General features: G+C 44.4%; 1 protein-coding gene across 2 annotated transcripts; it reads left to right on the top strand.

The window, feature by feature from the left end:
• Positions 1 to 140: 140 nt before the first annotated feature.
• On the top strand, positions 141 to 25356 carry LOC117461082 (discoidin, CUB and LCCL domain-containing protein 1). Of its 2 annotated transcripts, none has more exons than XM_071205850.1 (15): positions 141 to 293; positions 3174 to 3395; positions 16322 to 16459; positions 17999 to 18050; positions 18133 to 18205; positions 18319 to 18452; positions 18584 to 18621; positions 18940 to 19131; positions 20087 to 20199; positions 20306 to 20480; positions 20571 to 20663; positions 20866 to 20959; positions 21319 to 21356; positions 21437 to 21547; positions 23898 to 25356. In XM_071205850.1, the coding sequence occupies exons 1-15, from the start codon at positions 191 to 193 to the stop codon at positions 24323 to 24325; spliced, it is 2004 nt and encodes a 667-aa protein (XP_071061951.1). In that variant the 5' UTR covers positions 141 to 190; the 3' UTR covers positions 24326 to 25356. The 2 variants fall into 2 exon arrangements, with proteins under 2 accessions (XP_071061951.1, XP_071061952.1); XM_071205851.1 differs by having other exon boundaries at positions 21440 to 21547.
• The last annotated feature ends 38 nt before the right edge of the window (positions 25357 to 25394 follow it).

The raw sequence follows: 25394 nt of genomic DNA on the forward strand, positions 1-25394 counted from the left end.
CCACCCCTATTTGGGGATGGAATGTTAGGGATTCTAAGATTGACACTTGTAGGGAACCAATGAGATGTCGAGTTTACGCTTCGTGGCCAATGGTAGACGTCCAGTACTTTGTACTATAACTTTTACTCAGGCCAGAAGCTCGAGCCAGCGGGGCTTGCACCTTACTTTTTCACGCCGAGCTCTGGAAATCATGCTTGTAAAGTGCGAAAACATCCGGGATGCTGTGAAGTCTCTTATTGCCGGTTTCTGGATCACTTTTAGCGTCTGTTCCGTAGATGTTCACGGCCAGGAGGGTGAGAAAAAACGATTTTCTTTACGCTTTTGATAAGATAAAGAATGAGACGCCAGACTTAATTTATAACACCTTGTTAGCTATAAGGCTACTATGAATATGCTACTAACACTATTACTAGTCATTATCACAATAGCTAATAACAGATACATTGCAATAATGATTAGTAGTGACTGTTTTAGAGCATTGTGGTGACAAGCACCAATGACCAACAGGTTTTAACACAACCCTTGCATTTTACCTGAGCTAACCTTAGTCCCTTTCATAGACACTGCTGTCTATTACATTTTCAACATCAACAACTATTCTGCTAACTGATACCAGCATTATAGGCCTGTTCTCAGTGATAAACATGTCCTAACAGTTTTATGTTCTTCTGTCAATTCTACTTTTACACTATGAACCACTAGAGTAGCTTTCTATAGCTTAAGTTTACTATGTATGTTTTTTAAGTTGCAAAACTCTTTATTTTAAATTAAAGTAGGCTCAAAGGTAGATGTGATGTCATGGTAGCATTCTTTACATACTCTTCCCTACTGACCCCAGCTAGCTTACCACAGTTCTTTTTTTCAAATTAGCAGTCCAGTCCATGTGCAGTATGAATCATAATGACCATAAACACACAGACAAACACAAACGCATGTTACTGATACACAGACTGTGACTAGCGCTCAGCAATACCACAAATCTGTTTTTGTTGATGTTCGTCTGTCTCTGGGGCTTTGGTTTCCTCACATCGGAAGATGATTAAGTCCTGCAACAATTACTTATTCTGAATCACTTTTCTGGCGAGTATGCAAAGAGCTTTTGTGGGGCCAGGGTAAAAGGTTAAACATCTCAGCTGTTGTAACGTTGTGATTGACACACAAGACAGGCTAGCCGCTAAGGCAAGGTAGTGACAGGTAGCACAGGTGAACATCCTCTCTGCTAGTGTGGACCTGTAAAGACCTGCCAGCAAAGCCTCAAGTGGAAAAACAATGTTGCCGGGCTGCTTTTGATTTACTGTCTGCTCTCCATGCCACCCTGTCTGACTTACAGTTTTCTGTACTTCACTTTACGAATGTTCTAAACGGTCATGAACACATATTCCTCGCTGTGTGGGACTAGAAACAGTCCTAGGTGACAGGGTTGAGTGAGCAGGGGAAGATTACCGGCCACCCAGAACTTCCCCTGCCCCCCACCGGAAGGTGACAGATCCACACTCTGTTGTTCATGGTTACAGAGTGTTGCTGTGGCATTTCCAGGGAATCCTTTGGGGACCTGAGGGGGGACAATAACATCCTACGGTTTATGGCATTAGGAGCCAAACTGAGGGAAGTAGGGTAGCTACTGGTGTGATGCAGGGGTGTGTGTGTGTGTGTGTGTGTGTGTGTGTGTGTGTGTGTGTGTGTGTGTGTGTGTGTGTGTGTGTGTGTGTGTGTGTGTGTGTGTGTGTGTGTGTGTGTGTGTGTGTGTGTGTGTGTGTGTGTGTGTGTGTGTGTGTGTGTGTGTGTGTGTGCAGCAGTTATTCATCAAAGTGATTCAGTAATATTAACTACCGCTATGCAGTTGCATGCCGTGCATTATGGGTATGACTTATGAAGCTCAGGGGCTGAATTACAGGACTGTGTGTGTGTGTGTGTGTGTGTGTGTGTGTGTGTGTGTGTGTGTGTGTGTGTGTGTGTGTGTGTGTGTGTGTGTGTGTGTGTGTGTGTGTGTGTGTGTGTGTGTGTGTGTGTGCGTGCGTGTGTGCGTGTGCGCGTGTGTGTGTGTGCGTGTGTGTGTGTCAGGGTGACTGGAAGGTTATCCTCCTGTTTCCCCTCAACACATTTGCAGGATCCTTATAAGGACGACTAGGACAGGGGTGAGCTGTAGGCTTGGATGGACCCTGGAGCCTTTTTCAAGTTTTGACCATTCTTGGAACACGTCATTACTTGACATTTTGCGGCTGAGTTTTGAGACTGCCTCCCCCACACCACTTATCTCTTTATGACCACTGTGGAAATTGACTCACTCATTTTTTTGTGACCCTCAGAGAGGTTAGAAGATCTAAATATTTGTGTGTTCAGTTCTCGGTAAAGCGTTAGTCACAGCAACCGCAGGTTAGAGGATGTAATAAAACAACAATACAAGAAAAACAGTATTCAAAAGGAAAGTAGTGCATGAATAAATTAAATAAATACTTACATTTTTTGCCTAGCTTTTCTGTTAAAAACAGCATTTCGTTGTATACAGCAAAACATATTTTTGTACTTAAATCCAGTGTGCAGGTCTTGTGTTGGAGTACTTCCCTAGCAGTGTCTCACGAGAGTATAAACATGCCCCGGTCTGCTGAGCATGTTCACACGAGATTATTATTCATCTGAAATAGTACATTAACAAAGCCCTTAATATTTTGGGATTCTGTGTATTTATTTAGGGAATTAAGGGCCAGACTGTGTGTGGTTTTGTGATGTTAGCTTTACTTAAGTGTGTGCTGCTCAGCTTTGACCAGCACACACATTCAAAATGTAGACATATCATTTATAAAATACTTTGATAATCATCCACTCTTGACAGTACCCCGTACAACTAAAGCAATAAGTCAATCAAAATGAATAATAGGCAACACTTTTGATAATCAGTTGCTATTTTAAAGTCATGTGAATAAAATGAGGAAAAGGTCAATAATTCACTACTTCCAGCTGGTTTCAACTTTCCTTAAAATAGGTGCAATTCTTAACTTTTCTTGACATTGATTATCTTAATGACTTATTGAGATACATCTGTTATGACATTTAAAATTGTTTGAAAAATGTAATGAATCTGTCCCTATACTTGTCCTAATGTTGGATTTACTTTTTGAACTGGTGTCTCTCTATTGCCACAGCTTCCTTATGTATTCATCTATTTATTTGTCCAGGTAATGGCTGTGGACATTCCCTTCTGGGCACAGAGTCGGGCACATTGGCCTCTCAGAACTACCCGGGAACGTACCCCAGTAACACCTGGTGTGAATGGAGGCTGCGGGTGCCAGAGGGGCGCACGCTGCGGCTGCTGTTTGGGGATTTCGACATCGAGAGCAGTCCAGACTGCAGGAATGGCTCTCTGGTCATCACAGACAAGAGCGGAGAGCTCACTCTGGGTAAGCTTGTTCACCGCTGATTGGATATGGCACTTTTTTTTTAAGCTTCGCCGGCAGATATCTGATCAGACTACTGTCTCCTGTGTCGATTATTTCCTGAAACACCTGCTTATAGACTTGTAATGTTCCATGCCTTTATTATTGACGTCCTCCCAGCGTGATTGTAGAATCCACACAGAGCATGCCATTCTTTTGACACATTGACAGAAGAGGCAAACCCAATTTCGCAACAGACGCATGCCCGTTCTTCAACCAGGTGTATCAAGTCGTGTCTCGAGGGCATGAATATTTGACAAGACACCAAAATAAAGGCTGAGAGATTCAGAGAGAGAAATTATCTGCTGTGCTGCCTTTGTGTTTTATTATCGGATTCCTGATACCTGGCTCATGATTTTCATGTAGTTTTCTCAGACGGAGAGCTGTTCTTACATGCATCTACAAGGCTCTGCTCTTCATTAAACTGTTGTCTGTATGGGAGGCAAACATGGCAGGAAGCCACGAGGGGAATTAGACTGACTAGTGAAAGGAAATGCTTTATTTCCCAGTAGGGTCCTTATCAAAATATTGTCAGACACTTATAAAAACCATCTGTGCCTGTCATTGGCAAAAACAAACATTTAAAGTTGACATGAGTTGTGGGTGTTGAATTCCCCCAAGCCATTACATTACAGCCTGTTCAGATGCTGCTGTTTGCATATGGAAGCAAATAAGAGACAGAATGATTTGAATTTTGTCAGACACCGAATTTATAGCATTGAAATATTTTACTTTGAACACCATGTTTCTGATTTTTTTGATTCCGAATTTACCTATGTGAAATTCAAATCTGAAATATCTTGATACGCAATTTGAAAAGCTGAATTTCAATGTATGTTGTTCAGTGTTCACAAATTCAGATCTCAAAATTCAAGTTTTAATATTTCAAACTAAATATATTCAGGTTTCTCAAATTCGAATGATCAAATTCAGATTTAAAGAGCCTGTGACACGGTTTTCCCCCATCATCCAAACCCATCAATTTGAGTACATATTGTCCCCTTGAAAACCGTTACTGAACTGATTTTGGATATTTGTACTTTGATAACCATTAATCTGCCTTCAATGTTGACAATTTTCTGGATCTTCTCGCGGATTCTTCAAGTCCCGCCAAATGATGGGTGACGTCATTGCGGGCACAGCGCTCCAGCTGCACCGTCCAGGATCCCAGCATCTGCATGTAAACCTTTATATATATACAGTCAGATGTAAACGCACGACGGCGCACACAGCAGCAAGCTCAGACAGCGATGACAGGTTAATGTTGAACGTGTCTGAGAGCTCATATGAGGCTGAAGGATCGGTTTATGTTGTATCTGTTAGAAGTTTAGGAATGAGGTGTGTCAATATGGGCGATCATATGGTCATGTAGCCAGTGGTGGACTGGGACTAAAAATCATCCCGGGACTCTCGACCGGCCCACTTCGGTACCGCTAGTAAATTGTCAACGGGGGGAGTGGGGGATGTCAGGGTGCTGTAGATAGTAAATGTAAATATGTAAATATTTGTGTCACTGCATCCTGGTAAAATACAAATATAATGTATAATGTCTGTGTCTTTGACATTAGCGCTGCTCGCCACCTATGCCCTGTACTACGAAGCCAGTTCAACAGACCCTGGATATGTTAGAGCAGGGGTGTCAAACTCAAGGCCCGGGGGCCACATTCGGCCCGCGACTTCATTTCATGTGGCCCCACAAGAGCTTGCAAAGAATATAATATGTTTATTATACGGTTACATGCTACAGAAGCATGTTGCCCATAAACTACATGTCCCACAATGCATCTCAAATATGACTTTTTTCTCAGAATTTGCCCTTTTTTCTTCAAAATATGCATTTTTTCATAGAATTCCTTTTTCTCAGAATTAGATTTTTATTTCAAAATGTCACTTCTATTTCTTTTTTCTCCAGAATTTGGCTTTTCTTTTTAAATCATTTTGGGACATACGCACTGAAGAGACTTGCAATTATTTGCCCAAGAATTCTGCTTTCAGACGTAGTTAATTATGAAGTTATTACCCTATCCGATGATAATCCAATGCAGAGGCAATGATGTAATATAATACATTATTTTATATATATGATATATTTATATATGTATTTTTATATAGTCTTAAAGTTACAACCGGCCCTTTGAGTGCAACCATAATGCTGATGTGGCCCGCGATGAAATTGAGTTTGACACCCCTGTGTTAGAGTAACAAACAAATTAACAACAACAAACTAACAAACGAGATCTCGCTAAGCGGTCCGACGACGCTGGTTATCAACTCGGTAAATCAAGCCAGGGTTTCTTTCTCCAGCTGAGAGCGCGTTCACGTCTAAGACACGAGTGGATCTGACTTTAATTACATTTGTCTCGAGTGTTTCGTCAACATAATGTGTTAAATAATACTTCTGCATCCAGTCTGTGACACTGTGAGTGTTGCACGGCCAGATGAGGGTGGAGAAGCTGACTCAGATAAGGAAATATATGATATATTATGATATTATATGATCGATGATCTGATTGATGATGTAATATGAATGATAAGTGCGACACGTCGGCGTCTTCTCTGCATACGGCAGTTTAAACTGTATTTCCTTTATCCTGTAATATGACTTGAGAGATTTAAACTCCGCACACTGAGTTGATCTCTTTTCTATAGACGCCGGAGGCGGGCAGCGTCAGGTAAAAGAAGTTATTTAGCCTTCTCAAACCTGAGCCTCACGCGCCGCCTATGGGGGATGTGCTAGTTACTTATCCGACCGGCCCACTTCGGTACCGGCCCATCGGGATTCGTCCCAATGGCCAGTCCGCCACTGCACCCAGCCCACGTAAATTGTCAACGGGGGGAGCCTCGCTGCGGAGAAACGGTGGACCTAGTGTCCCGATCGGAGTGGGAATAATAATAATAATCCGTGCATTTTATCCATTAATTTCCCCAACATTGTGGAAAAAAAAACACACGTTTAATCCACGTTGTTGGTGTACTACAACTACAAAAAGCATCGGTTTGTTTTCTCATCAGGAAATGCAGACCGGCTCAAACAAACGATTTTTAATCATCATCCTCACTCATCATTTAATGTATCATATGTTCGCCGAATTGACGTGAAAGCACTAATAAATATAGTTTCATCCACTTGAGTTTATAACCACAAAAATAATCGATTTGTTTTTATATCACATCCGACGGGAGGAAATTCAGCAGCTCTCACTCCCGATTTTTAATCCTAATGTAATCATCATCTTCGCCACGATCATTTATGTTTATGTCGCCGAATTGACATGAAAGCACTGACAAATATGAATATACTGTAGTCAACTTCATTAAAACGTTATTAACGTGCCTAATCTCAGTAATTCACCAGTTCTACGCATGACAACACACTTTGTCCGTGTTTGGCTCTCGAAGCGTTCCCGCATTGACGTCACTTCCGGCTTCAAGGAATTTCCCCGCGATGTTCGAAATTATTGATATTTAACGGAACGGTATCGCTTTTTCTTTTTTAAACTGACGGTTCGAGATTACTAGTAGCCCAATATTTCATTGCACAACAGTTGTTGGGATGGTGTCACAGGCTCTTTAACATTTCAAGTAAAACAAATGTTAATGGTCAAATTCGGTGCTTCGAATTCGACGTCCAAAATTTCGAGGGCGCAGCTTTCTCTTTCTATACTAAACCAATTTCACAAAGTTGATGTCTCTCTAAGGCTGCGGCCACACGAGGACGAAAACGGCTAAACGCATAGGATTAACGCAAACGCAATCACAAACAAGCTTCCGTCCACACGCAATAATTATCCGGATAGTGTCTGTCCACACGAGACCGCTCCGTTTTGCTCCAACCGCTGGAGAAGCTGCAGTACATATGCAGGAGCCTGTACGTGGCGCTGTAACTTCCTCCACAAAAGCAGAGAAGAAGCATGGTTGTCATGGTTGCCCTTCTGTTTATTCTCCGCGGTGGGGGCCGAGGGAACCGGGCAGCATTTTTCGCCAGTCAACGTGTATTAAAGTTTAAATCTTCCGGACAAAATTATAAAAGTGCCGGTCAAAGGTCTTCTTTGTTATTTATTGAGCTTTAAAACAAATGAATAACGACTCTATATAATATAATGATAAAATACACGGAGCCTCTCTTTTTCCTCCTTCTCTTCGGACAGCGTCAGTGTCTGTCTCATGCAGCAGCTGATCCAGTAATGAGTGACCCGGCCGACAGTAAAAAATAAACATATTTATAACTAGTTTAGGGAGTTTGAGAGGTAATTAAAATAGCTAAGGGTGATGATCTGACTTGAAGTGTGTGTTTTGCTGCAGCGGGAGGAGCTGCAGGTGTCTCCGTCCTGTCAGATTAGACTTCACTCGCGAGAGAAAGATAAATAATCTGAATTCAGGGTGCCGTTTACTTTGACGTGGGGGTGAGCAGCAGAGGTGGGGAGAGGCGGGGCTATTGCCTCATCATTATTGCTGTAGATGTTGCACAAACAACTGTAGCATGGTCAATAGCGTCCGGAGCACGATAGCAACTCTGCGATCCGCCATTGTTGTTGTTGTTGGTGGCGAAACACTTCAGCAATGGCGCGGGGTAAGCGGAGGTGAGCAGAAGAGGTGGGGAGAGGCGGGGCTATTGCGCAATCACTATCAGTGATCTGAAAATATTCGGATAGGGCGTACACACGGAGCCGTTTGACCCCCCAGAGAGTTGCGTATGCCTTTCTATCCACCTTGAGACCCGTTATCGTTTCCTCAGTCGTTTAGTGCCGTATTCGGTCGTCCTCATGTGGCCGAACGGTCTATATGACACTAAACAGCAGAGGTGGGACCAAGTCATTGTTTTGCAAGTCCGAGTCAAGTCTCAAGTCTTTGCGCTCAAGTCCGAGTCAAGTCTCAAGTCTTTGCGCTCAAGTCCAAGTCGAGTCTCAAGTCAGGATGGGCAAGTTCTAGTCAAGTCCAAGTCCTAAACTTTGACAAAACGAGTCATGAACAAGTCATTATGTGTTTTTCACCAAATGTAATGACATCGATCAACAGAATAATACTTAATAATCAAACTGCGTTTTATTAGTCACATTAATAATCCATTTCCTCTCTGCTGGTAAAGTAACGTGTGTTTTTTTATTTTAAGAGGGATCAGTAAGTTAAGGCTACCGTGACGGTTTGATTCAGAAGGAGTTTAATGTATAAGATCCCTGATGTTGAGGTGACCAGAATGTTTATCACTGTGTACAACATGTTAGAAGGGACCCACTATCTATCTTTATGCCATGGATAATGTGCAGCGAGGCGGTCTCTATGGGGAAGAAAACACCTGCATCTAGATCCCTCTGCAGGTGGTACTTTAACTATATTTTGATGCTAATACGTTTCTACTTTTACTTGTAACATTTTGAATGCAGGACTTTTTATTGTAACCGAGTATTCCTACACTCTGGTGCTTTTGTACTCAAGTACAAGATCTGAACTTCTCCCACCTCTGACAGTAAATCCTGAGTGGTTACCAAAATAAAGGTAACCAAAAAAGGTTATTTTCATTTTACAAATCCTGCACTCAGCTTTGCTTTCTCCAATATCATTGAAATGCAGCCAGATGCTGCTTATTTTTTCGGTTTTCGCTAATTTCTTTTTCCAATCCGTCTCCCCCGTCGCTCTGTGCAGCTGGCCTGTACCACTACACCTTCTGTGCCCCCCACCCTTCTTTCACATAATGGTATGATCCTAGTGTGTCCTCGCATATGATTGGCCGCTTGGTGGCCCAGCTAAATAAAGTCCCGCCCCTGCCTGCAAGGATTCTCAGCAAGAGTAGCGGCTGAAGATTCTGCTCTCCCCAACGGGAGTCTTTTCTTCTAGCGGCAGCTCGCGATCGGCGTGTTGGAGACAGACCTCTGAATTAAATGATCAAGTCACCTCAAGTCAGAAGGCTCGAGTCCAAGTCAAGTCCCGAGTCATTAGTGTTCAAGTCCAAGTCGAGTCGCAAGTGTTTTGTGATTTTGTCAAGTCGAGTCTCAAGTCATCAAATTGTGACTCATGTGACTCGAGTCCACATCTCTGCTAAACAGTAACGCAAACGACCGAATTCGTCCTCGTGTGGCCGCAGCCTAACACCCGTCCACACGGCAGCGTGCGTTGCTTCAACGTAGACGCTTCCCATTCACTTTGAATGGGGTGACGTCAGGCTTTGCCGAACTGTATTGTGGTTCCGTCGCTTTGCCTCCGTTGCTCGCTTCAAAAGTTGAGAAAAGTTCAACTTTTCAAGCTTTGACGGAAGCGTCAGCCAATCAAATCATATTCCAGTACAAGCGCTAGCCAATCAAACCGCGTGCTTGTGTGTCCGGGGCGGAAGATTAATGTGATTGGCTGTTGGTCGTGCGCCAGACACGCCCACCGGCAAGCTTCAACGCACGCTGCCGTGTGGACCAAAAGCCCCCAGGAAGTGCGCCGGACTCAGATGAAAATATTCGTGGTGGCCAAACGGCGGTACTACACTTCCGTTTGGTTGCCAGGCCCGGAAACACTTTTTCCCATTGACTTACATGGGGAAAGAGTGGTCTGTAAATCGTTGGATAATTTTTTTTTTTTAACTAAATAAACTACCCAGTATGAACACTTGTATATATATTACCGACGTTATTAACGTCCCTGTAGCTTCGTATTGCACTGTGTGTATATGTATATATATATATATATATATATATATATATATATACATACAGTGCAATAATTCTTTCATGCTAAATGAAGCTGTGTTGGATATCACTAGATCCTGTTACAGCGTAATATAAGTACATAACGATTGATGTGTACATTAGCATAATTACTAGCTAGCGGCTAGCTGCTAACTGCCGCCTCGTTAATATCAAATCCATCATAATACCTGAGGTTACATACTGTAACCCCAGCTTCTATGAGTAAATGGCGCAGCCCTCTAAGGCTATCGCTATTGGGTAATCCCCCTGCGCCCCCACGCAGCACTGAAACACTTGTAGTCCACGCCCACCCGCAAGATGGGCCCCACCCTCGGGCCTCCTTCCGGTATAAATAGGAAGGAGGCCCGGCAATCTGCTCCCATACAACATAACTTTTCTTCAGCTATTCGTAGAGCCAGTGGGGCCCCGCACTTAGAGGGCTGCGCCATTTACTCATAGAAGCTGGGGTTACAGTAGGTAACCTCAGTTCTATTTCGTATATGGCTTCGCCCTCTAAGGCTATCGCTATTGGGTTAAGGGCGAAGCATGATGTAGTCTGCGCCCCATTGGGTCCGCCCGGCACTAGAAGCACAGACACACCTGCTCAATAACACCCCCTGCCTGTTGTGTCATGCGTAATGGCGCATCACCGTCCCTGGAACATAGCAAAACATGCCTATCTTCCAGACGGGGTGAAGGCTGGGAACAATACATACCAGCCGCTGTGAGAAAGTAGAGACGAAGGTCCCACCTTGCCCAGCCATCATAGAGGGGGAACAGCAGCTCTCTGCGTGTAAGACAGGTAGGAGAGCGCCCAGCTGGATCGCTGACGTCACTCACTCTGACCAGACACTCCGTACAAAGTGTGTCAGAGGAAAAAGGAACATCCCTCCTATAAGAGGGAAAAAGGGCCGCTCTCCGCGTGCCGAGAGGCAGGAGAGAGGCGCACCGCTGGCTCCCTGACGTCACTCACTCTGACAGGACACCCAGTACAGGGTGTGTCAGAGAGGAAAGGGAGACATCCCTCAAATAAAAAAGAATACATGAACAGGGGGAAGACCAAGATGCAGCTGTGCAAATATCTTCCACTGACATTCCTCCGTGCAAAGCCGTGGAGGAGGAAAGTGTGCCAGTGTGCGTGACACAGGTCTGAGTCTCCATACTCCTCGCATACAACGGCTGCTGCGTTCTGCGAGCCCCTCGGTTAAATTCGCCGGGAATATACATTGCTCTGATGGAGAGCAACGTGTGTGCGCGCCCAGAACAGCAGCCGCCTGGCTGCGTTCAGAAGCTGCGCAGATCGTACTCCTCCCTGGCGATTGAGGTAGGCTGCTTCCATAGCCGTGGCCTGTTGTCTGTGCAAATCAATGTTGATTGTACAGCAACGGGGCGACTCCCCCGTTCTTTTCGGAGATTTAGAAAAATAGCGGGGGTAAAAACCGCGCAAGACACTGTTCCTGGGATGACAGGAGTGTTTCTTGTATCCCATGGAACTGCTGGGGGGGAGAGGCTTCTTTGTGATGTGCCGTAATGGTCATCATGGTGACGAGCCACGCCATCGCCGCCGCTGCCCGTGAGGCAAAAGGGCTGCGAGGGAGTTATAACGGTGCTCGTGGATTTATTATGACCGTGTGTAGGAGGCATATCTGGGACAGAAGAATGCCGCGAGCTCTGCAGTTTATAAACCAATAGGTTAAAACAGCAGGCTTCTGCAGCGAATGAACCACCTCTGGAGTGTCCCCCTGTGGGGAATCCCCACGTGACCAGCTGACGCCAACGCTGAGCAGCTGCTTCACGGAGAGGGCTGTGTGGGTTGTGACACGCCAGAGAAGAGCTGTCAGTTCCTCCACTCGCTGCCGCGAGAGCCGCGCTCTCATGCTGGCTGAGTTTAATTCCACTCCAGATAACGATTGTCTGAGAGGGAAGAGGACAGCTCTTCTTCCAATTTATTATGAAACCCAGACTTTGACAGATGCGATACGAATGTAACGTCTGTAAAGCAACTTCCTCCCTGGAGCGAGCCAGCAAATAGCAGGTCGTCCAGAGGAAACCACCCTCTCATCCCTCCTCTGTGTAGTGGCTCCAGCCTTCTCTACACAAAAATGCGAGGAGCCAGGAAATATCCGAACGGCAGACGATTGTCTGGTCTGATATTCCCTGACATGAGAAACGCAGGAATTTCCTGTGTTTCGGGATGATGGGTACGTGGAAGTATGCATCCTTCAGGTGGAAGTATGCATCCTTCAGGTGGAAGTGAACCAGTCGTCCTGGTGAACACATTCCAGCACCTGTTTGATCGTCAGCATGTGGAATACTGACAGATCGAGGATGTCTCATTGCCCCAGTCTTTTTCGGGATTAGAAAAATAACGGGAGTGAAAACCCCTGATTTTCCTCCCTTTGAGGAACCCTGGAAATATCCTCTTTCAACAGGAGTTCCAGCAGCTCGGATTGGAGCGCAAGACATAGCTTCTGGGAGGACAGGAGTGTTTCCTGTATCCCATTGAACTGTGGGGGGGGAGAGGCGAACTGCAGGACGTATCCTCTGCTGATCAGCCTGCTCATCCATCTGTCCATCAGACCCATGCGCTGCCACTCTGAGAAAAACTCTGAGAGCGGGCGCACGTGCTCGAGATGTGTTTTTGGTCGTCATGGTGACGAGCCACGCCAGAGCCCCTGCCGTCGCTGCCCGTGAGGCAACCCAAGGTGAGCTTGGACCGAAAGGGCTGCGCGGGGGCCTCCACACGCTGCGTCTCACTCCGACTCTCATCATGAGGCGCGTACATGCTCAGGGGATGGATGGAGAGGCAGTGCTGCCCCATGAGGCGTTATAACGGCGCTCATGGGTTTATTAAGGCCGTGTGTACGAGGCGTATCTCGGACAGAGGAATGCTGCGAGCTCTGCAGGTTATTAACAGGGGTTAAAACCGGCAGGCTTCTGCAGCGAGCCCTGCTGTCTACTTAATCAACAGATTAGTGGCAGCCAGCTTCATTAGCGAGCTCTGCAGTTTATTAACCGATAGGTTAAAACCAGCAGAATTCTGCAGCGAGCGAGCCCTGACGCTGCGGCCGCTGCCGCTGGGGGCACTCAGCCTGGAATACTGCTCCTTCCCCCGTTCTGGCTTCTCGGTGATGTGCCGTAATGGTCGTCATGGTGACGAGCCACGCCATTGCCCTCGCCGCCACTGCCCGTGAGGTCGAAAGGGCTGCGAGGAAGCCTCCACACGCTGCATTTCACTCCGACTGTCATCATGAGGCGTGTACACGCTCAGGGGATGAGTGGAGGTGTGTGCAGTGCTGTCCACATGAGGCGTTATAACGGCGCTCATGGGTTATTATGACCGTGTGTAGGAGGTATATCTCGGACAGAGGAATGCCGCGAGCTCTGCAGGTTATTAACCGATAGGTTCAAACCGGCAGGCTTCTGCAGGGAGCCCTGCTGTCTACTTAATCAACAGATTAGTGGCAGCCGGCTTAATTAGCGCGCTCTGAAATTTATTAACCGACAGGTTAAAACCAGGCTTTAGCAACGAGCCCTGCTGGCTATTAACCGACAGGGTATAGGCAGCTGGTTTACACCGGGCGTGAGGCAACCCCAAGTGGGCTGGGACCGAACGGCTGCGCGGGGCCTCCACACGCTGCGTCTCACTCCGACTCTCATCATGAGGCACGTACACGCTCAGGGGATGGATGGAGGTGTGTGCAGTGCTGCCCACATGAGGCGTTATAACGGCGCTCATGGGTTTATTATGACCGTGTGTAGGAGGCGTATCTCGGACAGAGGAATGCCGCAAGCTCTGCAGGTTATTAACCGATAGGTTAAAACCAGCAGGCTTCTGCAGGGAGCCCTGCCGTCTACTTAATCAACAGATTAGTGGCAGCCGGCTTAATTACCGGCTCTGCGTCCTCGGAGGCTCTCGCGTGGCCTCAGTGGAGGGAGGCGGGGCAGGAGTTGCTTTTCTTCGGACTCCTGCCCGGCACTCGGCCCCAGGGACACGAGGCCCCGTCCGCGGGCTCGTAAGCCTGGACGGGCCAATCGTCCTCCTCGGCCGCAGCAGCAAGAGCGTCCGCTCTCCGCTTCCTGTCGCCCGAGGGGAGACGAGCGCAGTGTGTGCATGCTACCTGCTGGTTTAGAGCCGCGCACGCGTGCTCTCACCCCAGGCAGGATTTGCATACTGCTTTTATCTCTGCTGGTCATAACTCATTATGAACCCAGAGCCACATGAGGGACAATCACGGACGCAGTTGTCATGATGATTCTCAATTGCTGTGCTTCAGTAACCGTGCTGGTTTGCTGAAGAAAAGAGGGAGCAGATTGTGGAGCCACCTTCCTATTTATACCGGAAGGAGGCCCGAGGGTGGGGCCCACCTTGCGGGTGGGCGTGGACTACAAGTGTTTCAGTGCTGCGCAGGGGGATTACCCAATAGTAGGGGTGTAACGGTACACACGTACCCGTACCGAAATTATTCGGTACGGGCCCTTCGGTTCGGTACACGTGTGTACCGAAGTGTACCGAACGCATATAATGTTAAACGTAAAAAATTGATAACGTGAACAACTTCTTGGAAGTAATCTCAGGTGCTGCGTCGCAGCATTCAGAGTAATTTGCACCCATTGTGATCAACGCGTCATAGAGCGAGCAAGTCATTTCATTGGACGAGCTGGTCAGAGGGATGCGTTCAAATATAATCAGTAATTTGAGGAACTGTCGAAATGCCGAACGCAGATAAAGTTGAGCTCGAAAATCCTCCAGCATCATTGAAGTCTCCGGTTTGGGAACATTTTGGTTTCGCAGTTACGTACAAGGATGACGGACAAAGACAGGTGGACCGAACCAAAGCTGTTTGTCTGCATTGTTCAACTAACATTGGTTACGCGGCTGGCAATACATCAAACGTGCACACTCATTTGAAAAGGCATCACCCGAACGTGAATATCACCGGTACCAAAAGACTGAAGTGCAAACCCAACTCCCGCTAGCATGTAAGCCTCCACCACTCGCAGAGACTTCAGACCGAGCCAAAGCTATTACAAACGGCAAATATCCTTATGTTGCCATGTTAGCAAAGCGCTACCTGGCTGTATCTGCTACCTCTGTCCCTAGCGAGAGGGTGTTCTCCACGGCAGGAGACATTGCTAGTGCCAGCAGATCTGCCCTTTCGGCAAGCAATGTGGACAAGTACATTTTTCTTTAAAAAAACATGAAAATACAATGACAAGCACGTCATAATGTCAAACTGGCTGCTTAGGTACTAGTACAGTACAGTTCAAATACAGATTATTTCAGTTCATCGAAATGCTGCACCTTAATGTTTATTGTATTATATTTTGTATTTATTTGAGTGAATACATTATTCACAGTTTAATAATAATTTAAAAAAAATATGTTATGTTTTGTGATAATTTTTTCTGCTGTACCGAAAACGTACCGAACCGAACCGTGACCTAAAAACCGAGGTACGTACCGAACCGAAATGTTTGTGAACTGTTACACCCCTACCCAATAGCGATAGCCTTAGAGGGCGAAGCCATATACGAAATAGAACAATCCATTACCATGCTGTCATGAACGTGCGGTGCTGTTACGTGTACGCAAATTGACGTGCTTGATGTGAACGAGCATTTTGGTTAAAGTTGCGCATGCGCTATGAGCGCACATACGGGTACTTCTCAGGCATGCCGGGTAATCTGTGACGTTTCGCTCTCCATTTTATCATCATGCGCCATTGAGCAACTCTCATAGGAATGAATGAGGCCCCGCCTCTCATGCTGTATCCAGTTCTTATTACACATCCATGGTGTGGACGTACTGTTACCTGGACACTAGCTCTCATGCCTTTATTGGTTAGAGCTCCAACACATTGTACGTGATAAGGGGCGGGACATCAGACAAGTGGTTGACCAATCACAACAGAGCTGGCCAGCTAACCAATCAGAGCAGACTGGGCGCTGGTTTCAGACAGAGGGTGAAAAGAGGTGCTGCAGCATGAGAAAAATAAAGAGCTTTTTTTACAGAAAAGCATGTAAACAGGTCACATTAGCGGCACACAATACAAATGTGAATCGGAAAACTACAATATTAGAGCCTTCTGTAAATGATCTACATCTGTTGATAAATGCTGACTGTAAAGGGACTAACTGTATTGCACCAGGATGTAGTTTGCTGTTTGTATCTGTGTTTATGTTATTTTACAAATGTAGTTTATGTCTCTGCGTTCCCAGGTCCAGTGTGTGGGAAGCTCGATGCATCACAGAAGAATGTGACACTTAAAAGCAATGAAGTGACGATAACCTTCAAGTCAGGCCCTCATCGCTCCGGGCGAGGGTTCCTCATGTCCTATGCCACTGACCAGTATCCAGGTAACACATCTGTTTATTATGAAGCCAATAGACCTAACCTGTTTGGTAGTACTCAGACAAGGGAACTGCAACACAAAGTGCTTCCCCTTACACGCACTATAAATTAAACACTACATAAATAAATAAGCATTTACTAGGAATAAAAACAGGAACTTAAGATACGCTGTTATAAATCTCAATAATATACAGTGAGGAAACACCAGTCAGGGTTAGAAATAGATAAAAACATGGACTTGGTATATATCTACATATACCAAGCAGAAAAACAGATTGAATTATTACATAATTAGGCCAATACAATTTATACATAACTAAAAAGTTTAAATACAATTCATTAGGCAAATTAAATACAGAGCTCAATTCAAAGCTAGACGAGGTAAAGACCATGATGCAACTTGATCAAACCATCCGCGGCGACAAATATCATGACTGCCATCAAATATCATGACGCCATCACTAAACCTGACATCTGAACACACTCCTTCCTCAGACCATGCCCATCCTCAATGACCCTCATTTTCTTCAATTAGTACTGTTCTCGCTTAGCATGTGGAGCTCAACTTTACAAATGCCTGATTTATAACGAGTCGGATTTCTCAGCTTTGCTCATTTACAAGTTGACACTGGTGTAATTATATCACCAATGTCCGTGTGAATATGTGTCCTTGTGTAGTGTGTGCGTTTGTAAGTTGTGAGTCACTTCTTATTGGCATTCAGCCTCCATGGCTGTCTTTGCCCTGGCCTGTTTGCTCACAGAGCTGGAGGAGACTCCTTCTCTCACGCTGAATGGAGAGAGGCCTCTGGCTTCAGTCTGTCTCTTGGGGCTAGGTTTTTTATTTTCCCTCCCCCTCCTCTTCATCGGACCATTAACACTACAAGCCCGCTACCATCCCATGTTTTTTGCAACCCATAGGCTGTTGATTTATCAGTTATAAACACCACATATTATTACTCTCTCTACTAATGCAACAGATTACTGTAATGTGTACAGACACATGTTTTAACGTCTCTTGATTTTTCACATTAAATTAGAAAAGTCACATTTCTTTATGTGTATCATGTTAATGATCATGTGGACTTGTTTGGTCTGAATGTTAGTTTATAGTTAGAGATAATTTCCTTTCCCCTGTATGAAGTTATCCGTACTGTACAGTATGTATCATCATTTCCTGTTTGTCCCGAGTTGTTTATGAATCCCTCAGTGTCTGGAGCTAAGCCCATGCTCAGACATACAAACCACTGTCTGTTAATTGTGATCACACGAGGCCCATCCACTGTACTCGTGAACTGTGACGGAGTCAGAAACAAAGGGCTTAGTCACATCCACAGCCATGACCGCTCATCCCCTAATATAGCACCCATGCAGCCTGCTAGAACCGTCTCACACTGAGTCCGTCTGTGCGTGGTGGACAATTATGTAAGCCTAAATTACTGGATCCCACAACATACTACCAGTCCACCAATACATATTTAGGCGATGTTTTCTAAGTTCTCAGGAGTGTTCATTTGAATATATCTATGTCTGTTTTGCTGTTGCAGATCTAATTTCCTGTTTAAAACGAGGATCTCATTCTAGCACACATCTTTTGAGGTAACCTTTACATTTCCCTTAATAGATTGTGTTTTAGTAGATCAGTGATATGTTTCTCACGTGTTATTCTGTTGCTTCTCAGTGTGTACTGCCCCGCTGGATGTAAGGATGTCACAGGGGATGTTTGGGGAAACTCGGAAAAGGGTTACAGAGATGTAAGTAAACCACATTGCATTTTGCAAAGCTATTATATATATGAGACAAAAAATGAGAAACAAAATAAATGAGCCCAAGTTATTAATGAACTTCATGTCCCCCTCTGCTTTAGACCTCAGTCCTGTGCAAGACTGCAGTCCATGCTGGAGCTGCGTCTGACACTCTGGGAGGGCGAGTCACTGTGAACCGAGGGAGGAGCCTTACACTTTATGAATCAACCTTTTCCAATGGAATCCTTTCAAAAACGTGTGTCTACTGTTATTGTACTCAAAATGAGATATTGCTGTAATGTTAAACTGGCTGTTATGAAGCTCAAAATGAGTTAATGCTTGATTTCACATGGATGCACTGACCTTTTCAACTGTTCTCTTTGACAGGGGATCATTATCTGAAAAGAAGTTGCTCTTCAGTCAAGGTATGACATGACATTTATCACTTTTTGCTGTTAGAATTTTCCAAAGGCACACCAAGTATTTCTGCGAGTTTTAACCCATTTGCTACAAGCTACACATTGTTTACATTCCTGCAGTCAAATGTTCAAGTCATGCTGTCATATTTTATTATTTTATCCAAGTGATTTTACAAAATGAACTTCTTGATTCATCACAGTGAAAACTAGTCTGCAAACAAATGCTCTGCAGTGAAGAACTCATGATTCGTAGTCAATTATGTTTATCTAAAAACACTCTGTGTTAAATAAATTTATTCATATTTTCCTCTGCTTCCCAAACAGAATGCAACAGCATCCTGAGTGTCTCCGGTTTAAATGCCTCATCTTTCTGGGATAAATACAGTCGAGAGCACACACTGTTCTGGTCCTCATCAAACATGATTTCTAGGCATGAGTCCCTGCTCTGGGCAGCGGACGGTAACGACCCGAACCCATGGGTGGAGCTGGGGCTGAGTGATAGAAGCACCATCACAGGTACAAATCTTTGAATGAAATAATCAGTGCAAAATATGTTTATTAAAACATCTGAATGCGAAGCTCTTTGGACGATATGTCTGCCGATATTTTTTATTTTAACAAATTCCATGAAAAATAACGATTTTTCTGTTCAACTGAAGCCTGGTTAGCAGGATGTTATTGTTCTGTGTCAATGACTTCCGTTGTTGTCCGACAATAATTAAAAACACATCAATGGTTGACTTCCCTAAGTCATATATACATGGCAACAGTCATTAATTATTAGTCAACCCCACATATACTTTCCTAGTGCAGTAATACAAAATATGTATTCACCTCACTGTTCCCTAACAAACACACTATTGTTTACTATTTGAATGATGTTTGAAAATGTATTGTGGAAATATTCGTGCCTTTTTCAAAAAGTGGAACTTTATATTTGTGACCTGTTTCTGTCAGTAGTAGTAACCAATATGCTTGGCGACATTGCAACATATGAAGGTTAAATGAAGGTTACACGCACACCAAGCCTTAATTAGTAACATTCTTCCAAAATTGTAGCTTACTACATCGCTCTCTTTTACACTATTTTCAACACTTGCTTTTCTTGTACCCACACAATGTACTGCTCACCATCAAAATCAGCAAATAAAGTCCCGAAGCTAAACTATCCATGGTTACTTCTCTCTGTCCGCTGCCAACATTCTCTTTATTGAAAATGTTTAGAGCCTCACCTTATTGACGGAACAGAACACAAATCAGTAAAAAACAGAGTCTTTTCATTCAGTGGCCTTTTTCAGACAAGGTGGAGAAGTCTTAAAAGTACTGAGAGCACAACACACGTGCTGTTTTCATGGGAGATGGATACTTTAAATGTTTCCGTTGGCTAAAATGTTCACAAAAATGTGTTTTTTGATATTGGATATTTTGTGGTATGTTTTATCTCATGCAAGGTTGTGTTCTGATTTTTTAGGAATAATAACAACGGGATCAAACGAATACTACATAGAATCCTTCAGTCTTTTTTTCAGCAAGGACAGGAAAACCTGGAAGCTTTACAAAGGTGCTCTCAGCAAAGAAAAAAAGGTATGCCTTGTACCATGCTCACCTAAATGGTTGGTACTGAACTGAGTCTGTACTCCAGGCTTCCTGCTGTTCTCTGTCAATAAGTAACTTACTGTTTGGTCCCCAGGTGTTTCAGGCCTACACTGACGGCCATCACAGAGTCCTCAACAGTTTCTTCCCTCCTGTGTTGGCTCGGTTTGTCCGGCTGCAGCCGCTGAGCTGGCAGGGGCGTGCTTCCGTTCAGGTGCAGGTCCTGGGCTGTCCCGTTGCCAAGGCCACCCCAAGGTCACGCCCACCTGCTGGTGTGTATTACTACTTATCAAGAACCAGCTATCACATGAGCTCTCTAAGCTGTGTGAGGTTGTGTCTGATTTTCTACTATCCTCCTACAGAATCTCCACCCATCAAAGTTAATATGGGCACACCGCGGCCCACCCTCCCCCCGACCCCCACAGAGGGCCCAGTGTTAGTGGAGACAAGACTAAGTATGTACATGTATCATTTTTTTATTTCACATGTGTACAATTCAAATACACGCCAGTCTAGTTAAGAAGAAAATACATCAGATAAGTAAAAACAATGTTATACGTTCTTCTCCCACTCCACATTGTTTACATTGCAATAAAAGGCATTCCTTGCTCACCCTTATACAACTGTTTACTCACTCGGACACTTGTGTCCCTGCAGGCTCCAGCCAGCCGGTGATAGTGGCCGTGGGAGTGGTGCTGGGGCTGATAATGTGCGGCAGTTGTTTGATGGCTGGGGTCTGGTGGAAGCGAAGGTACTGTGTAGTGTGTGACAATATTTAGTATGATAAGAAAATGGCCGTATCTGAGAAACTACTGCAAATACAATCAAGTATTAAGTATATAAGCTCATAACAAGTTAAATATAAAAATATCATATTAAAATGCATTTAATAAACACAATGTTTGCATTTTCTTCTTTTTCTATAAATAAAAGTGTGAGTTTTCATGGTATCTAAGTTGTACTGTGAGATTCTTCCCCAAATAGTCCGTGACGGATTTCTAGACAGTTTTCTTACCATACTATATAGATTGGGCACAAATGGACACTCGAGTAGTCAGGGACTGTATGTGCAATACTTTAACTATTGTTTGTATCTTTTTCACCATATAGGAAAAAGGATTCACAGCTGAAGTACTCCTTACCCACCAGTAAGTTAGTTGCTCTTCTAATAATTATTATTATTTTAAACTTCCTTTAAAAGCCTCTAACTGTGTGTTTGTGTGTCTAGCAGGTTGTCAGAGTTTCCAGGCTAAGAGTCTCTCCTGCCCGCAATCAGAGCTCATCTCTTACCCTCTGGAGAGGAACGTCCACGATGCTCTCCCTAGCCCTCCTCTTAACGGTGAGAATTCATAGGGAAACATTTATTTCTCAACAGAAGGCAGCAGTGTCTCAGTAAAACGCCTTGCTATTATCAGCTGCTTCCTTTTTGCCAGTCTTTCCATCGGCTTTTCATCGTTTATTATTGATCTCAAGTGGTGATCTCTGCCATCTTTCCTCCACTAACAGTCTCTGGCCTCAGTGGTCAGTTTGACAGCAAACAGCTCTCTCCACGGGCCGTCCATTCTTTCCCCCGGCTCGGCCCATCACCCAGATGCAGTATAAACATTCCTTTCTTTGGTCCACAGAGCCTTTCTGAAAGAGACCCTTTAATTGGAGCTTGATAAATGGCGCTCCCCCCCCCTCCCTTACCACCACCAGTCCCCCTCTCTGCCGCCCCCGTCCCCTCCCCCAGCGAGGGGGCACTTCACTGAGAGGTCCAGCGATAAACAGGACACAGGGTCAAAGCTAAGACAATCAAAGCCCTCACTGAGGCCCGCCTCATTAAAATAGCTGCAGCTCTGAGGCTCCCTGGCTCTTGAGTAGGGGTCTAGGCCTCCCACACCATAGCCCCTAAGCCCGGCCAGAGAGCAGGGTCTGGTCACACTGTCGGCCCCCGTCCCTGTGATTAGAGGACACATTGTCGGTGGCCAAGTAGCTCAGACAGAGGCGCAAAACTGGCCAAGTGTGGGACTGCCACTGAGAAGAAGATTAGCATTTCCCAGGAAGTGCGGCGTAATATGCAAATAAGCAATTCATTCAAACGTTTTTCCCATCAAGACAGGATTCTGCTATGCGACAAAGTGAGTTTTCAAACCCATTTAATGAAGTATAAGTGGGGATTCTCCAATATGTTATGATTACTGATATTTCCTGCCTATATTGGCTGATATGCATTTTCTATTGGAGTCTTGAAGATAAAGAAATGCCAGTTTCAAATGTGCAGACGTTAATTATTGACCTTAGGAAGGCATACATTGAAAAACCTTCAATCTTATGGTTTACTTATTTACTATCCTGAGGTTTGGTAGAAGTAGTAAAACCTTCAGTTAGGAGTTTAATCTCAGTATTTTCAAAAGGTACTTTAGTGTAATCAAATGGTTTTAAAGATTATACTTTAATCCTGGTTAATTTATTATATTAAGAAAAATTGATTAATTGAATATGTATTTACTTTTACAAGGGAAGCTCACTTAAAATAACATCTGTATCCCAGTAGTGCCTTGTTTACAGGGGTATACAAAATAAGAATAACACTTTAGTTGCCTAAATAAAAACCTCTATTGAGTTAAAGGTGGGGGAGGTAAGTTTGAGAAACCGGCTCGAGATACACTTTTTGTTATATTCCATGGAATGCTCTTAACATCCCGATAGCAATGAATATCTTAAAGGCGGGGTAGGTAATTTTGGAGAAACCAGCTTGCGTGCGCTAGAATTTGAAAATACACAACCGGAAAATATCTGCCACTTCCTTACAGAGCCCCTCCTCCAACACACACGAACGCGCACATGACCAGTGAGGGCACGAGATAAGTTTGTGCACAGATGGAAGGCTGACAGGCAGGTAGGCCATCCAGTTATTTTAGCCGAGCCGGCTGAAATGACTGGTCGTGCTTTTTACAGTACAACGGCTTCCACAGATGACATTTTTTGATGGATTTTTTGTCAAAGCACTGAAGATATTCATTGCTATCGGGATGTTAGGAGCATTCCATGGAATATAATAAAAAGTGTATCAAAAACTTACCTACCCCACCTTTAAGTGCTTTGACAATAAATACATAAAAAAATCTCATCTGTGAAAGCCGTAGAACTGTAAAAAGCACGACCAACCATTTGAGCCGGCCCGGCTAAAATAACTGGATGGCCTACCTGCCTGTCAGCCTTCCATCTGTGCACAAACTTATCTCGTGCCCTCATTGGTCATGTGCACGTTCGTGTGTGTTGGAGGAGGGGCTCTGTAAGGAAGTGGCAGATTTTTCGAGCTGGTTTCTTCAAAATGACCTACCCCGCCTTTAAGTAAATATTGCTACATAGTAAAAAAATTATAAAACAAAGATTAAAATATCGGATACATTTGTCTCCGTTTCAGTGATTTAGGCAACATTTAGCTTTTATGTACAGTTAGATAAGACTATTGATTCTACTCTAATATCTTCCTGTTTTATATTCACACAAGGATGCAGCCAGTAGCTTAGCACAAAGAATGGAAACAGGGGCTAACAGCTAGCTAAGTTCTGTCCAACAGTAACAACATCCACAGCTCTCCAATATACACTGATACATTTTTTTATGTTTCTGATGTTTCCCATGACAACGTTTGTCGCATCCCAAATTAATAGAAATTAAAATATCCTTTTATATCCATCCAGACTATGCAGAGCCTGCTGTTGCTGCTATTGGACAGAAGATCGGGTCTACATTCAGACCCTCCTCAGACGAAGGCTACACCACGCCCTTCGCCTTCAACCATTATGACACTCCTGTCAACCTGCCGGAGTACGCCGAGCCCCTCCCCCCAGAGCCAGAGTACGCCACCCCGTTCAGTGAACAGATCACCGAGTGCAACCTTCTGGCTCACAGCCATACACACACACCTCTCACACCAGCACCCAGCACTGGCCCCAGGACGTCTCCCAGCCGCTCTCAGTACGACTGCCCCTCACACAGGGTGTTGTCCAACGGCTACTGCACTCCGGCCCTGCATGCCAACGGCCCCCGGCCCGTCAGTGTGGTGTACGCTGAGCCAAAGTCATGTGACACTTTACTACAGAAGCCCACATATGAAGAGCCTTTGTGAGCTCAGACATGGAAAAAGACTCTTCTGAGCTAAACCGTGATCTGGAGTGGACACTAAGATGGACAGTGTTGTCCAGAGAGAACTCATGCTGACAGAGCTGAACTTCCTGTGAGGGATGTATCCGAAGCTGGGAAGTCACTTAGGAGCACAATGCACATACAAGGGTGCACAAAGATCTGAGAACCATATGCAAACAAATATTTCCTTCCTGGAAGTATGTTGCGGAAGTATACCGTGATGCACAAAGAAAACGCAGGCTCAGTGGCGTTGCACTCAGAGATATTGAAATGTTTAATCACCAGCTGCACTTTCAGAAAACACATACAGCAATGTCTGCCTCAGTGTGTTTAACAGGTTAATGCAAACAGAGTGAATTGATTATGTTACTTGTTCTCACTAAACATCGTATTCACAATGTATGATTTGTACATGTTTTGCAAAAGAAACAGCTTTAAGAAGCACTGTAAATGGAACACTAACAGTGGTTCATATTGTTGCTCTGATGAAGAATTACCACTAGAGGGCTCCCTTGAGCTTTAAACAGTAATGAGTTGTTTTACTCATCCACTGTTTCTCACTCCTCAGATATGTGTCCTCCATTTATAAACATAAATAGTAACAAACATATTATTTGTTTAAATAAATACTTTTAGTATAACACAGAAAGGCACAACAACCCTGTGTCTTGATGCAAGACACACAACCTTAACATAAACAGTTCCAATATGTGGCCTTGTTTTTTGTCACTACAGTAATTTCATTTGACTTAACTCTGTGCTTCCTGCTTTCATTGTCTATGCCATGATGCCAAGATGTGTTCAAAGGAAAACACAAGTCTTAAACAGATAGAATTACTAAGGAACATTTAAATAAACGGATATGTCGACGCTGTTGTTCACTCTTAGTGAAAAAGAAGAAGATAGAAATGTGTCCTTTCTCCTATCCAAAGGGTTTTTATATAATAAGGGTAAGAGGACCGTGGAAGTTCGCCATTATATGTGAAAATGTAAATAAAAGAACCTCATATGTTATATCATTTTTTTGAAATTCTTTTACACGTTTTGCGCTG

The sequence above is a fragment of the Pseudochaenichthys georgianus genome, chromosome 16 (genome assembly GCF_902827115.2).
Source record: "Pseudochaenichthys georgianus chromosome 16, fPseGeo1.2, whole genome shotgun sequence".
Taxonomy (NCBI): Eukaryota; Metazoa; Chordata; class Actinopteri; order Perciformes; family Channichthyidae; genus Pseudochaenichthys; species Pseudochaenichthys georgianus.

What these genes read in the sequence shown, in the direction of transcription:
- LOC117461082 (XM_071205850.1), top strand. Translation starts at nt 191, where the DNA reads ATGCTTGTAAAGTGCGAAAACATCCGGGATGCTGTGAAGTCTCTTATT. An exon ending in AGATGTTCACGGCCAGGAGG is followed by an intron (nt 294 to 3,173) that starts GTGAGAAAAAAC and finishes TTATTTGTCCAG; the next exon opens with GTAATGGCTGTGGACATTCC. An exon ending in AAGGTCACGCCCACCTGCTG is followed by an intron (nt 20,481 to 20,570) that starts GTGTGTATTACT and finishes ATCCTCCTACAG; the next exon opens with AATCTCCACCCATCAAAGTT.